Below are 15550 nucleotides of genomic sequence, written 5' to 3' on the forward strand. Positions count from 1 at the left end.
CGGCCAAGGTTCAGTTTTTTCACATATGTTTAGAAAAAAGTTTTGCAGTTTTGGTATTAAATGTGTGTTTCTTACTACCTAAATGTTTCTGAACATGGTGACATCGAACATCCAGCCAATCGTCTAGTGTGAAATCATCGACAGACGCATGACCTCGAGAAGGCTAGAAGGAAACATGGCGTCTAATATTAGCCTAGTGAACTAGACCAAATTCTTGCTTTGCAAAGTTTGGTCTAGGCACGCTCCATTGGAACCTCCACAGCTCCTACCAGGACTCTGGCTAGCCAATCACAGCTCTCTAGAGGGGTTTCAAACACATAAAGAGCTGTGATTGGTCCATAATGATGGGCCAGTCATAGTGCTCTATCTGCTTAGTGAACAAATTACAGAGCTTTATCCACTTTGTGGGCCAATCAGGGCACTCTATATGCCTGGTGGGTGGGATGATGCAACAGAGTGAAACAAGAGTATGTCACATTCATTGTCCAGTGGAATGCAGAGATCATTTGAAAGACAACGGTAGAACCCGCCCCAAAACCGAGAGCCGTCAATGGAGCGTGGCCAGTCTGGCTTGCCAGGCTAGTCTAATATGGCATCCCCCAAAGACTCGTAACCCGCGCCCTAGGTACTTTAGACCTGATTTTTACGGATATGTGGTACAAAGCATCCAATATTTTTCAACAATTGGACATCATTTTATTCATTTTCAACAACGTTCCAATTTCCAGAGAATAAAGGTAAACACTTGATTTGGGGCCTTTTCCTCAACTTATTTTAACTGTAAAATTGGGAATTTCTTAGAGAGTTCCAAATCAATGAGAAAATACCTCTCAAAATCTATGCTTCGTCTCAAAATGACAAAAATAAAACCACTGTGATTGGAGTCGCTGCCCGGGTTCATTTTTAGACTTTTATTATTCCTAAGTAAATTCATCTGAGATTTCCTTCTGTCTTTAAAGTGGAGCGTAATGCTCCCCTGCTCCCCTGGAGCCACGCATCTCCTAATGTCAGGATGGCCAAAAGCTTTTAAGTGCTTTAAACCCATAACAACCCAAATGCTGCGTCGCCCCCTGTGAGCTCCGTGTTTGTCAGTAAAAAAAAAAAAAACCGGAAAGTCAAATTCAACTGAAATAAAAGCAAAGATGGGCGACTTTCAGACGTTTGTGGTTGCTAGAGATTTGGCATCTACAAAGGCACTAGCAAGGGAACAGAGAGCAAAGAGGCTCCAGGATGTGTTACATGGTGACAGGGAAAAGGGGAGGACGACACTCACTGGGCTTCTATTTCAGCCTCCTCTCACACGTTTGTTTGTTATGTTGCTTGTGATGCTTTCTTTAAGAACATGGGATCGAAAAAAAGAAGAAAACAGACTAAATTGCTGCTTCGTTGCAACAATACGAAGCAAGGAATAGTAGGCACGCAAACAAAAAACAGCCCCCAACCACCTTCCTGCTTGCCACTAATCCTCTCATGCCCTAAATGTGGGCGCAGTCACCCCAGATTCACTTCTTCAGGCAGAGCAGGGAGAAACGAAGCTAAGGCTTTGCTGAAAACAGACCTCCCTGTCTTCTCCTCAACGTGATTCTTCTGCCAGGGGACACCAGAACGGTAGGTGGTACTCTCTCTCCATTGCATTTCACTTTTATCTCTCTTCCCCTTTGGCTCTCCGTCTTCTTGTCATTTCAAGCTCCCTTGTCTCTGCTGTAAACCGCCTGAGATGATTATGATGGTGATGGTGGAGAGGGCCGACCCTTCCCTTTGTTTGTCTTTAAAACAAGTTTAAAATACTATTACAAAACACGATGGAGAATCTGTGAGATTGTTAACATCAGTGTATGGTACACAAAACAACTGAGAGGTAAACAAGGCACTAGTAACTGAGAAAGTGGTCTGCATGGGGCTGATATTGGCTGATATAATGTCAAATATGAGGAAAACACTGAAATGATACCTATTAATGGATTATCGAAAATAAAATACAACAAAGGGCCAAAAAGGCTAAAGTAACGCTGCATGATGCTACAAGACACACTCTGAGGACGTGCACTGAGCAACAACAGGTCAGTAGTTTGGTTTCTTATCCGCGGTTTTAATTAGTTTAATTCAAAGAGGGTTCATCACTCTCCTCTGATTGGCTAACAGCAACACAACTCCACCCCTCTACAACGTTTTATCTTCACAAATAAGCCTGAAGGAGTTCTGCCGTGTGGTGGAGTTGCTAATGCTAACAGCTAGCGTCTACTAGCCAAGCTAGTACCATGGTGCATGGTGGCGCAGTGGTTAGCACTGTTGCCTTGCAACACGAAGGTCGCAGGTTCGAAACTTGGCTGCGGCCTTTCTGCGTGGAGTTGTGTGTTCTCCCCATGCATGCGTGGGTTTTCACTGGGTACTCCGGTTTCCCCCACAGATCACAACATGCCCTATAGGTTAAAAGAAAAATTTGTAAGTCGCTTTGGGTAAAAGCATCTGCTAAGCACATAAACATTAATATAAACATAGTACCAGGAGCTAATGCAGGAGATAGGTGTAGGAGACTATTTTCATGCTCAGCCTGCATGAAAAACTCAGAGTGGCCGATCATTTTCAAGCATAAAAGGTAAAAAAAAAAATGGTTTCTCATTACGTCCAACACGGTGTTCTGTTTTAATGACGGTTCAACCTGCTACCAACAACATTCTGAGGGTCAGTCGTCAAATACAGAATGGGCTTTGAACATTTTACAAAATGATGCATTATTTTTCTTCTTTTGGATTCTACACATCAACATATGCACACATGTCCACATACACAACCGCTGAGTCTAGTTGTTCTTCAGAAACTCAGAAGGGAATCCTGGAGAGGAGGTCTGAATCAGAACAGAGCCATGCCAACAATCATCCATTTCTCTGTCTTTATCCTAATTATGAGCCTCTCCTTCTCTGTTTCTCTCAGTCAGACACAAGCTAAGGTGCCCATTCGCTCTTGGAGCTGCACACTTTGATGCTTGGCAGTCGCTGTATCGTTGTCCGGTGACACGAAGAGCATTAAAGCAGCGAGCAGTGAACGGGGTTTTAAACCTGTGCTGGCCCACTTTGTGCCTTTCAACAGCATCATCTAAAGAGTGTCATCATCCCACAGTAAAAATCTATCAGAAAGTCTGAGCTCAGAAAACACAGATAGAGAGGTGATTTCGGTCAAAGCTCGAGAAAACAGGGAGGCTAATTTATGAGCCAATTCAACAGGCGCATCACCTGTAAATAAATGCAACCCTTCATGTCCGTTCTGGAAAAACCATCCCGCTCGTTCTACTCCATCCAGCAGGGTTACTCTTTCCCTGCGGGTCGGACGTAGGACTACTTCACAACGTGGCAGACTCCAAAAAGATTCTTCTGAGCAACAGCTTCTGGCAAACGGAGGATAAAGAGAAGATTGACTACACTGAGAAATGATGAAAGATGAAAAATCTGCAGTAAACAAATAGGATTCTATCCAGCAACACAATAGGGAGTTGTAAGCAAAGGGTACGACTTTAAAAAAAAGACAGAAAAACATACTTTTGTCTCCTCTGTTGTCTTATTTTTGTTCGGTTCAGTCTGTCAGAAGAAAACCAAAAACACAACTAAAAAGATGTGAACTTTAGGGTCACTACATGAAAAAGGAAACGGTTTTAATCTCCATTAATGTCTTTAAACTGTACCAACCTTTAAAAGATTATGACCCAACAGACAGTTAGAGAATGACTGCATAACTGTAAAAAAGACATGAAAATGATTTTAAATGATGTTTGCCTTTCTAACTGCGCTCATCTAAAACGTGCATGGCATGAAAGAGTTGAATCATTTATTGATTGTCTTAGATTTCAATTGATTAAATTACTAATGTAAAATTAATACAAGACTATCCAACGTTAATGGAGCGGTTAAGTAGTAGGAGTCTTGCGTGTTGCTGAGGGGAAGAGGGTGCGGGTGCGCAGGTCTCAGGCATCAATCTCACGTGTCGACGACGTTTCATCAGAATCAAAATGTCTCTCACCAAGTTGGTCTGGTAGTGAGCGAGGACTGCAGAGAGAAGTAACCCAAACGGGAGGGCGCACGGGCGAGAGGACAACACTAACGGGCTCGACACTAGGGAGGCCACATCGCCTCTCCTCCATTCATTTTCGATGAGACATGCGCGACAAAGCGATAATCGCGGGTCTCCCTCCTACCAAGCGAAACGCGAAAAACGTGCGTGTGAAATTTTACGCTCGTGCACGTGTCGTGCACAGGCGACCCAGCGACGCGATCCCAGAAAGTTGAAACATTTTCAACTTTTCATCGCTGTCGCTCGGACGAGGACCAATCAACGGAGGTTTCATTCACTGACCAATGAGCGGACAGGATGCTCCGAGCAAACATGGAGGAGAAGTTGATTATTATTATTATGTTTTATAGTAAAATCAGAAGTAAGATTTCACATAACTCTAGCAGCACCTTGTGAAACATCACATCTACCGCTTTTTTACTCAGAACCGCTTAAATAACATTAATTCCCTCCAACCTGACACAGCCAAACAAAACAACAGAAGTTTCGATTTCGCCATGGAACAGAACGCGTAGACGGTTTTGCCGCTGGCCGCTGGTCGCCTCCCGTGTGTCGAGCCCATTAACCATCCAGATGGACAGAGGTCAACCAAACAAGGGTGTGAACCTGAATCCTGTGGCCTTGATGCAAGGGGCGCACAGCGAGCAGGCTGCTGCTCTTATCGTCTTTTTGTTTCTAACTGATTATAAAGTGCAGAGTTCAGTTCTGCTGTTTCACATTTTCACTCATTTAACGACACCACATGGCCACTCGTGTGTGTGTTGTACTTCCTGTACTAGGAAGCTCAGTTGGGGCGAAGAAACGGGACATAATGTGTGCCAGTGTGTGTGTGTGTGTGTGTTTTACACACTCATGTCGTGCCTGTTCTTTGCTGGTGATTCACAGAGCTGCCTGGCCGCCAGCCAGGACCTATTTTCTCCTTCTCTTTACATAACAACATCACTGAAACTGTGTGTCCTGTCCTTTTCCTTCCTCCTCCTCCTTTCTGGTTTTGATCCTGTGTCACCTCCTGTTCCTTCACACCCCCCCTTTCCTGTGAGTGTGGGACCTTTAGGAACTTGCCTTGCTTTGTGGTGCTGCAATGTATCACCCTTAGGATTATGCTGTGGCTGGCCAGGAACAGGTGCTCTCTGGCCACACCCCAGTAGAGTGACACGGAGCGGTGCGTGGGGTGCATAGCAACCTGTTTTGAACTGAAACGCCCGCGAGGACTTCCTAAAGGCCCAGGAACCGCTACGCCATATGGCTACAGGACAGCATCCAGCTGGGCAGCAGGGCATGCTGGGCTGAAAATAGGGCTTCACAGTCACAATCCTTCTTTCTCTGGCCAACATTCGCCGATTCGGCTGCATCAGGAGCACCGTGACGAGATGGTGGAGGATGGTACAAACAGGGGTGGAGAGAAGAGAGACGTTGAAAATAGAACATCAAGGGGAAAAGAGGAAGAGGAGCTGAGGAAAGTTTAGTTTAATGCGAGAGATGATGAAAGAGGTGAGAATAAAGTTGTAGGCAGAAGTCTGCGCTGCTGAGTGACTCAGGTGTGAAAGGTGGGTTGGGTCTAGCGAGTGTGAGTAAGGCGGCGTTGGGGGTGGAGGTGCTGAGAAGCGCAGGGCAGGCCGTCCACAAGGTGGCTGAGGGTGAGATCAGCTGTGTCGACGGTCTGCTCCATGACAGCCAGCCTGCACGCTGCTCACCGATGCAGAAGAGCTAATTGAATTAAGTCTTTATTATCAGGCTGCAGAGGCAGCACTTCTCCCCATCTCTGCCCGCTTGGCTGACACTTTCTCCTTGAACACCTGCTTGACATCAACTTCCTCTTCTATTTATTTATCCCCACTCTCCTGTGGCCTGTTACTGGCTTCCTTCCTCACTCCTCTCCACCTCTTCCTCCAAATTGGCATCGTGGGTAAGAGTGGATGTGTCGTTATTCTTTGTGCTGCTTTTGTCTGTGAGTACAGCATGAAGCTCCTCAGCTTGGACAGCCTAGCATGGGTAACTTCATCACAGCTTCAGTACTGATCACCATCCAGAAAGAGCCCACCCTAAAAACATTCATCCTTCCGTCTGATCCTGCCCTTCCTGGCCTTCGTCAGAAGCTGTTTTAAGGGAATAAAAGCAATAAAACTAGATGATGTTCCGAGTTCAGCTGAATAGTCTCTAGCGAGCGAGCTGGCTGGTGTAATATACAGCAGCCTGGATGTGAACTAACATATATCTAGTCCCCTGTCCATTCCCACTAGCCTCAGGCTCAGGCCGCCTCCCTGGGCTCAGATTGGGCATTACTTTAGAGGACAGACAAACATGAGGCACTATTAAGTTGGCTAGCAGACTGAGGCTCTTGGACTTGGCACAACACTAGCTGTAATCTATTGACCGTTAGCATTCTCTTCTCCCATGCCCCCAAACCACAGGACTTTCCTCTATCTGTCAGTTAAACCCATCGCTCACCTCCCTCCCCCTCTATCTGCCGTTTACACACCCTTTCTCCCCTCTCCCCCTCCCATATGTCAGCTCAGACCCTCTCCGTTCCATCTTTTTCCTTCTCTTTCGTCTATGTACGTAAATCCGTTCCTCCATCTCTCCTTCTCCTCCTCGCCCCTATCCATCACCGTCCCTCCCATCTCCAGCTCGTCTGTTCGCTTCTCTTATCGACATGTTTCCATTTTCTAAACTGCTCCCGCTCAGTCAAATTCACTCTTCCTTCAGAGACCGTTTTCATTTTCTCTTTCACCCACTCTTTCTCCATGGTGCCCGGGCCCCCGCTCACTCCTTGTCCATTTGGTGTTCCCTGGTGGGCTCTATTTCACCCAGCCCACAGGACACCAGCTGGGCATCACTCTCTTTGCAGCGGGTGTTGGCTGGAAGTCCTTCAGGGTCCGACACAATGAGGTAACCAAGGGCCACTGCTCCATAAACTGAAGCTTTACACAGGATGAGTTGGGATACACATATATATATATATATATATATATATATATATATATATATATATATATATATATATAAACCACACACACACACAGAGAGGAGAAGGAGGACACGTAGAGGACAGAGATAAAGGCAATGACACTGGGTCATGTTACCAAACTGCCTCTTCATATTTACTTGACATGATGGATTTATTTCATAACTCCAGCTCGGGTCAGCGTTTTCCGTCCTTCTGTCCTGAATCCAGAGTAATTTTATCAAATATCTCTTCATCTTCTATGCTTTTGTTCCTGCTTACTTCCCTCGCTGTAGCTGGTTTTGTGTCACCCCTTCGCCGTGTCTCGCTCCTGCTGCTCCTGTCCTTTCCCCCTCTCCTCTGAAACTCTGCCAGCCAGCCAGCCAGCCGGTGCCACACTGCATTAGGACCAAACACTATCCAACGTGCTTCTCAGGCACGTCTTACACATCGGCCCCCTCAATTCTCCCATGCACACACACACACACACACACACAGAAAGTCCAGCACTTGTTCTTCACACCATCTGCCACACTGGCGGAGAGAGATGCAGTTTGCACATAGGGCTTTGGGGCGGCCTTATTCACAGCGGCAGACCCACCTCAGCACTACCTCTCTAGTCAAAACAAAAAGTCACAGCTATGTTTTTCATAGAAAACACACACTTGTAGTTACACATCTAAATACACGTTGTAGTTTTCAAAGGCATAGCCTCTTGTGCCTGCACTAACACGACCTGCGCACAAGCTCATCTACGCACAAGCATGATCACACACCCCTCTATATTTGTCCTTGTTTTATTTTTTGCACGCTAAATTCTGAACAAAGTCACAGCTCCCGTACACAATGGCAAACAAACAGTCATTAGCAGATTTCAGGCGGCCTTTTATTTCTGCTCCGCACTGTTGTTGGTGCTCCTGTGCCTCTGGTGTGGCGGCGCTGCTGTAGGTTTTAATAAAAGCATTGTCTTTGGAAGCTGTCTAATGGGACTTGAATTCATTTCGAAGGGCTGCAGCCACCGTTGCTATGGATGTGGGAGGAGGGAGGGCTTTTGCGTTGGGACGTGGTGGCGGCGAGGCTCGGTGTCACCGCAGGACCCCCCTAGGATCGCCGCTTATTGTTTGATAGTTTCAATATACAGTGTGTGTGTGTGTGTGTGTGTGTGTGTGTGTGTGTGTGTGTGTGTGTGTGTGTGTGTGTGTGTGTGTGTGTGTGTGTGTGTGTGTGTGTGTGTGTGTGTGTGTGTGTGTGTGTGTGTGCAGGAGTTAAAGCTCACAGCTGGCACACTGCTGCTATCTGGTACAAGGCTGGACCTTCTTTTGCCTTCAGAAAGGCCTTAATTCTTGGTGCCACTTAGTGAACAACCTGTTGGAAACATCCTGCAGAGGTTCTGTTCCCGGTGACCAGATAGCATCACACAGCTGCTGTAGATTTGTTTGCTGCACAACTGTGCAAATCTCTCATTCCGTCACATCCTAAAGGCACAGGAATCTGGTGACTATGGAGTGCACTCAATACGGGACGGAAATCAATAAATCAATTAATCGTACAATAGATGAAAATTAACTCAATGGTTTTTCCAGCCTCGATATATCGGTCTTTGTCAGACACGCGACCTGCATGTCAACCACACCCCCTTAGTGCCATTTTAGGTGTATGACTCGCGTTGCTAGGGGAAGCCACAGCTGAAGTTGAAGCAGAACCAGAGTCAAAAGGATGGATAAAAGAACAAGGATGAGCGCATCCTAGCTTCATCCAGCTCTGACCTTCAGCTCTTGCTGGGTAGGTTCGCGGCCAAGTGTGAAGTGGCTGGGATGAGGATCAGCACCTCCAAATCTGAGACCATGGTTCTCCACCGGAAAAGGGTGGCTTACCAACTCCGGGTCGGGGGAGAGGTCCTACCTCAAGTGGAGGAGTTTAAGTATCTCGGGGTCTTGTTCACGAGTGAGGGTAGGAGGGATCAGGAGATTGACAGGCAGATGGGTTCGGCGTCTGCAGTGATGCGGACGCTGAGCCGATCTGTCGTGGGGAAGAGGGAGCTGAGCCAGAAAGCCAGGCTCTCGATTTACCGGTCGATCTACGTCCCAATCCTCAACTATGGTCATGAGCTTTGGGTAATGACCGAAAGAACGAGATCGCGGATACAAGCGGCCGAAATGAGTTTCCTCTGTAGGGTGGCCGGGCTCAGCCTTAGAGATAGGGTGAGGAGCTCGGACATTCGGGAGGGACTCGGAGTAGAACCACTGCTCCTCCAGATGGAAAGGAGTCAGTTGAGGTGGTTTGGGCATCTGGTCAGGATGCCTCCTGGACACCTCCCTGGGGAGGTGTTTCGGGCATGTCCTGCCGGCAGGAGGCCCCCGGGTCGACCCAGGACACGTTGGAAAGGTTACATCTCCAATCTGGTCCGGGTACGCCTTGGGGTCCTGCCGGAGGAGCTGGTGGAGGTGACCGGGGAGAGGACGGTCTGGAGCTCCCTAGTTGGGATGCTGCCCCCGCGACCCAGACCCAGTTAAGCGGAGGAAGACGACGACGATGACGATGAGTCTTGATTATGGTGATGATAATATTGTTTATTGTCAGTAATTTGATGGGCAATATATCATCCAGCAAAAGTTGTTATCGTCCCGGGCCTAACTGTAGCCCTAAGAAGATGGGTCCACTGTGGTGGTAAAGGGTTGGACAGGGTCAGCAACAATACTCAGGTAGGCAGAGTTGTACCAGCACGAAAGCTAGTTTTCCAGGAGCACCACTCAGCCTAAAACAGCTCGGTACAGTTTGGTTTGAGTCAGCCCATCTGAGTGTAGTTTTGTTCCCATGCCAGCTCCAAGTGGGTGCGAGGGAAGGGAGGCGGGGACCAGCGGCAGTCACGGGAGGGTTGCAATTTTTACTTATGACAAAATAGCATGAGGATAAACAGTGTAGGGTAACTTGTACGCTCCACAGAAACAACTCACCTGAGAAATGGAGGTGTTGCTGGGCATTCTGCTCAGTTGTACGGCGTTTTGTCAGACACTGAACTAGGAAATGGCTGCAGGCAGTGAAACAGAAGGTAAAAAACTCTGGAGCAACCAGTGACTCCACCCCCTAGCCAATCAGCAGCCAGAATCACGATGCCGGCCCGACTCAGCCTTGCCAGGTACCTCAATGGAGCAGGGACTAAAAACAGGGGAGAAAGTTTAGAGGGAAAATACCAAAGCGTACCCTTGGGAACAGTGGTCGGGTCGAGCTGCATCGGTCCGAGTTACTCTGAGATGTGTTCCTGAAAAACCACCATTAGATGTCCAAAGTGGGACAAGAAGACCTCCCACACACACTTTACTCCAGCAGTAGGCTGAAGCATTGATGTAAAGCAGGACTGATCCATGCTTTTATGTTTGTGACACCAAATTCAGACCGGAATGCTAAAACCAGACTCATCAGACCAGGAAATGTTTTCCGGTCTCTTCTGGTCCAGCTCTGGTGAGCCTGTGGGGATTGTAGCCTTGGGTTCCTGTTCTATGTTGAAAGCAGTGATACAGCCTGATAATAAAGACGTAATCTGTTATTTGTGTTAACATGTCTCCTAGGGGTACCCAGTAGCACGGCCAGAGAATATAACACACACGAGACATTGGTTGAAAAGTGGAACCGCTTTTGCAGTTTTAGCTCTAGTTCACTTGCATTTAACTGGTCCAATAAAAAAAGAGTGCAGCCTAGAAATCCTAATGCCCCACATCGCCACCATCCAATCACACGATGCTTACAGGATGCTCAGTATAATGAGTGATCTCACAATGGCACACAGGTGTCCATTAGGTCTTCGGGCTGACCAGTCTGTGACACCATCGAGTCAGCAGTGCCTCCATCTGTCAGCATTCAAACAGCCTGAAAAGAGCCCCTCAAAGGGACATTTGTGTCATTTATGATGGACAATAAGCGCCTGTTCTCAACAGGAGAACAATGCTTCGCCCATGATGAGGTCAAATCAAATGTTAATGTCTAGATTTGGAAGCACAATTCTTTGCCTTCCTTCTGTTTTCCGTCTTTCTCCCACAGGCGCCTCCAGATCCCATCAGCAGCGGCAGCATCTTTTAAAAAGGCAAAGGGAAAGAGAGGGGACGGCCAGCCACAAAGCAGCAGTGGAGGAAAATCCTAATTGTGCCTATAAGTGTGTTCCCTCCTGTGGAGTGAAGGTGCAAGGTAACGGCCGTCCTAAATCACAGCCTGGCTGCGGCCTTCATTAAAGCCATAATGCCAGGCTCTCCCTTTAATGGAAATGGAAGGCAGAGAGGCTGTTGGTGTAAATTAAAGTGTAAGGCCCGAGTAGGGAAAGATTTCCCCGGCTCTGACAGGTGCGGCCTGAATTAGCTGTAGTGCTGTTCGAGCAGTCAGTGGGAGAACGCTGGTATTGATTTTAAGCACTGTTGCACTTCCTATCTAAAAGGGAACGTGTATTACTTGAGCTAAGCACATCAATCACTCAGCATTGCACCGCTCTCCCCCTGGCATGCTTCGGATTTTCAAATGATAAACAAACAAAAACCGACCAAAACAACAGACAGTGCTGGCTACTCTGTTACAGCGCCGCCTTCGCTCATATGCATCAGCTCCACGCGCCTCATAAATAACATCTGTGCACGCGTGCGTTCCGTCCGATTCGTTTTACCCTCTGCATGTTGACAGCATGCCATCTCTATTCAGAGCATGTCCTGCCTGGCGTGTCACCTTGGTCAAACAGCTGGCGTCAGCTCCTTGCGTTCTGGCGGAGGCCCGCTCCTCTGTTTACGACCCGCATGTGTCAGAGTTGTTACACGCGTGCTGAGCAGCCGTGCAGCACTGCGCCTCTCCGTGTGTGACCCCGCTGCTAATCTCTACCTTCCATCGTACCCCGCTGACCCAGTGTGGAGGTGCTCGCTGAGGAAGAATTAGCCTTCTTAGCCTGTTCCCCACAGGGGTCAACCCACAAACGGACAGCTCAGTCACAATCGGACGCATAACCAGATACGTCGTGACAAATGATGAGGCGGCGTTCAACCACAGGTGTCCCGGGCGTGACCTCTCACACGCAACCTTGACAGGAAAGCTTTCTATAGAGAGGATGGCCATCAATCACATACATACATTCACCCCCCCCCCCCCCCCCCAACGTCATCCGTCACTCCACCCTACCCTTTCACTGACAAAACACCTCAAACCCTGTCTCCCTGACAAAAAAACCCCCACAACAACACATTCATACAGTTTATTTACTGAGCTCCTGTCCTGCAATGAAAATTGGGATGTTGTCAGGTGTTTTGTCATGGCTGTGGCTGCGATCGTGGAGATGCTCCCTGGTGACACGTCTGAGACATCAACGCCTGCTCTACGACACAACCAGCATGAGCCTACTGGGATTTGACCAGCAGGACCCTTGGAGGTGACAGACTGTAGCCAGGAGCATCCTGAGAAACATTTGTTTAAAGAGACACTGGATCAAAAATCTCCATGTCTCACCCGTTTTCTGAATGTCTTGTCTTGTGCTACTCAGCGCCAGCGTTTGTGACATTGTTGATGTCCCAGCACCTAGCACACAGACATGACGTTCCTCGCTACCGTTTTGAATCCTTTCCCCAAGGTCATTTACTTTAAGGCAAGAAGACGATGACATGTATTCTGATGGGGAAAGAGGATGTGTGGTAAAAACTAAATTCAAAGGGGTTGATCTGGAGAGAAGACACTTTCTATTGATTAAATAACAAGAAACAAAACAAACCAGGAAAAAGCCGTGGAGCATAGGGCTCTTTCAGCTGGTAATTACACATGAGAACCTATTCTAATTGGCAGTGTCCTTATGCAGAACTATTATCAATCTGGCGTGGAAAAACAGAGGGGGTGGGGCTGAGCAGCACCTGAGCAGCTCAGTGGCCTAGTGGTAGAGTGTTCGCCCTGAGACTGGGAGATCAGGGTTCGATTCCTGGTCGGGTCATACCAAAGACTTTGAAAAAATGGGACCCAATGCCTCCCTGCTTGACACTCAGCATTAAGGGGTTGGATTGGGGGGTTAAACCACCAAATGGTTCCCGAGCGCGGCTGTGTCTGCAGCTCACCGCTCCCCCAGGGGATGGGTCAAATGCGGAGAACAAATTTCGCACACACACCTGTGTGTGTGACGACTAATGGGACTTTAACTTTAACTTTTAACTTTAAGGTGTTAGGTATTTTTATTTATTAAGTCCAGGTGTACCTCAAAGAAAGTCCAAAACACACAAGGGGGGTTAGAGATATTATTGTTATCAATACCATTTACCAATAAACACAAATAATCAATAATCAGATTTTGCAAAACCGGAGAGAAAAAAGAAACACACCAGTTGCGGGAGGTCTGTTTAGTCTCTCAACACGTGGATGAGGGTTTTACAAAACGTCAACTAGGTGAGTCCAGTTAGCAGGAAAAATCAAGTCAAGGCTTATTTTAAATAAAACAAGAGACTCGTGTGAACGTTTTCATTAACTGGCTGCTCCGACCGCGTGATGTAGTGGTAATATTCTAAGACAGGCCGAGAAACGGACCCCCGCTGCAGTCTAACAGAGAGATTAAGAGATTAGCCAAATAAACTCAAACAGAGAGCAGTCTAACACCGTCTAATGCCAAAACCGCGTGCATTATTAATTATCAGCTTAGATATGCGACATAATTACATCACACCCACTGCTGCCACAAACATGCAGGCTGACATTAAGTTTTATGTGTTAAAATGAGCTGAAAAAGCCAAGAAGGACTTTTTTCACCTTCATATGCATACATTACCAGAACACCCCCTGCTCTCTTCCAAATATCATAGCTACTCTTGGCATTTTGTTCCACATGTGGGTGTAACTTCTGACCTCACTGCTGAGTGGTGAATGTGCAGACAGATACAAACGCATTAACATAACATTCAAAGCAGATGTTGCACTAATGTCTATTATGTTAATTGGTACGGTAAAAGGCGCTTATTAGAGGCTGTTAATATTCTATGATGTATCTGCAAACTGTGAACTTTTCTGAACAGCCATCAGCAGCCTGTAAAATTAAACATCCCACCCTGAACTTGAGAGAGGTCAGTAAAGTGTCTTGGAGAGATGTGCAAAAACGAAACACGGTAATTCCAGCTCCTGGAACATTAGGGTCTTGAGGCGGTGAATCTTAAAAAATGGATGTTTTAAAGAAGGCGGGAGTGGGTTTGTCTTACCTTGTTTTAGGGGATGTCGTTAGCCATTCTTCATGCTTTTCAAATGTTATCAAGTAAGCCGCAATCTCCTGTGAAAGAGAGAAGGGAGAGGAAAGGAGCAAGGCTTAGATATGTCATCTTTAATCACCGTTCTCCTGTGTTTGCAATACATTTGTGAGGCTGCTTCATTGACATTCAGACAGTCTAACCAGCAGAACAAACAGAAGAAAGATGGAAACGGGACCTGCGCCGGGGAGTTCAAGCAGGTAAACGCACCCTCGTAGAAGTAAAATGAAAGACAGAAGTGGGATCCAGCGGAGGTCAGATCATCTTCTGAGACCATCTTTGTTATGGAGGCTTTGATCAAGTTCTCCTCTGAGGACATCAAGGTGCTCTCAGAGAGATTGACATCTCTGTGTTAAAGAGCGAGAAGCTTTTAACATTTTAGGTCCAATCCTCCCCCAAATCCCTTTGATCTGCCCTTGACACTCCTCTACGGATCAATCCCCTCTTTAACCTTTGAATAATAATTACACACAAGTCCCACAATATTGACACGAATGTGTTCTGCTGCCTCAGAAACAGGCTGTAGCTCTTTTGGAGTCCGACGTGTACAAAGAGACGCTATAAACGCTGAAATACTGAAAAAGCCCTAACCGCCACTGGCACAAAAACAGATACTTGAAGCACTTTCATGTTTCTCGAGCTCGCCCTGCCTGCTGCATCCGTCTGAACGTAAGGGGAGCGCACCAGACCATACCCGGCCATTTTCTCAACAAACTAATGGGCAGAAATAAAAGAACTTTGGATAATGGCCGACAACCCATTGATTACCAGTGACAGCCACCAATTCACTCTTCACCAGAACATTTGTCAGACTCTTACAGAGAGCTGGATGCGGGAACGGGCTTGATGTCATCCTACACAACAACATTGTTCTCCTATTTTCTTGGGGGTGTCTGTCTTTGCTGATGCGCCTGTCCACACGAGGCAAACGTCCACAAAACCCAAAAGGCATGTGGAAGTGCCTTCCCCTTGATGGTTGGTTTCTAAAAAAAAAACACTTACCTCCTGGTGAAGTTGGAACTTCACAGATAGTATTTGAAACAAATTAAGCTTTTATACATTTGTTATAGGAGGAGTAGGCTAAAGCCGGGTGTACACTGTGCGACTTTTTCACTCGCAGCGTTCAGCTTCAGCTCAAACTGTACGACTTCCTCGCAGAGCAGATCTCACGAGTCATGTGCTCACACTGTACGTCTGGTAGCAACACGTCGGCCCTAAAAATATACTAAAAATAGCAGTTTTTACTCAACACGTCAGACTTTTTTTTGTCTTGTCTTGCCTGTTGTCCTTCGGGAGCGCTGCAGGAGGA

The 15550-nt window shown here is 47.0% G+C and overlaps 1 protein-coding gene across 11 annotated transcripts in view; it reads right to left on the bottom strand.

Annotated features, from left to right (window-relative positions):
* Positions 1-15550, bottom strand: part of camta1a (calmodulin binding transcription activator 1a) — a 431227-nt gene that overhangs the window by 226248 nt on the left and 189429 nt on the right. For all 11 annotated transcript variants that reach the window (XM_070544830.1, XM_070544828.1, XM_015967197.3 and 8 more), the window contains one exon: positions 14197-14264. In XM_070544830.1, the coding sequence (XP_070400931.1) occupies positions 14197-14264 (68 nt within the window). The remainder of the gene's footprint in view (positions 1-14196; positions 14265-15550) is intronic.

Source organism: Nothobranchius furzeri, chromosome 15 (genome assembly GCF_043380555.1).
Source record: "Nothobranchius furzeri strain GRZ-AD chromosome 15, NfurGRZ-RIMD1, whole genome shotgun sequence".
Classification (NCBI taxonomy): Eukaryota; Metazoa; Chordata; class Actinopteri; order Cyprinodontiformes; family Nothobranchiidae; genus Nothobranchius; species Nothobranchius furzeri.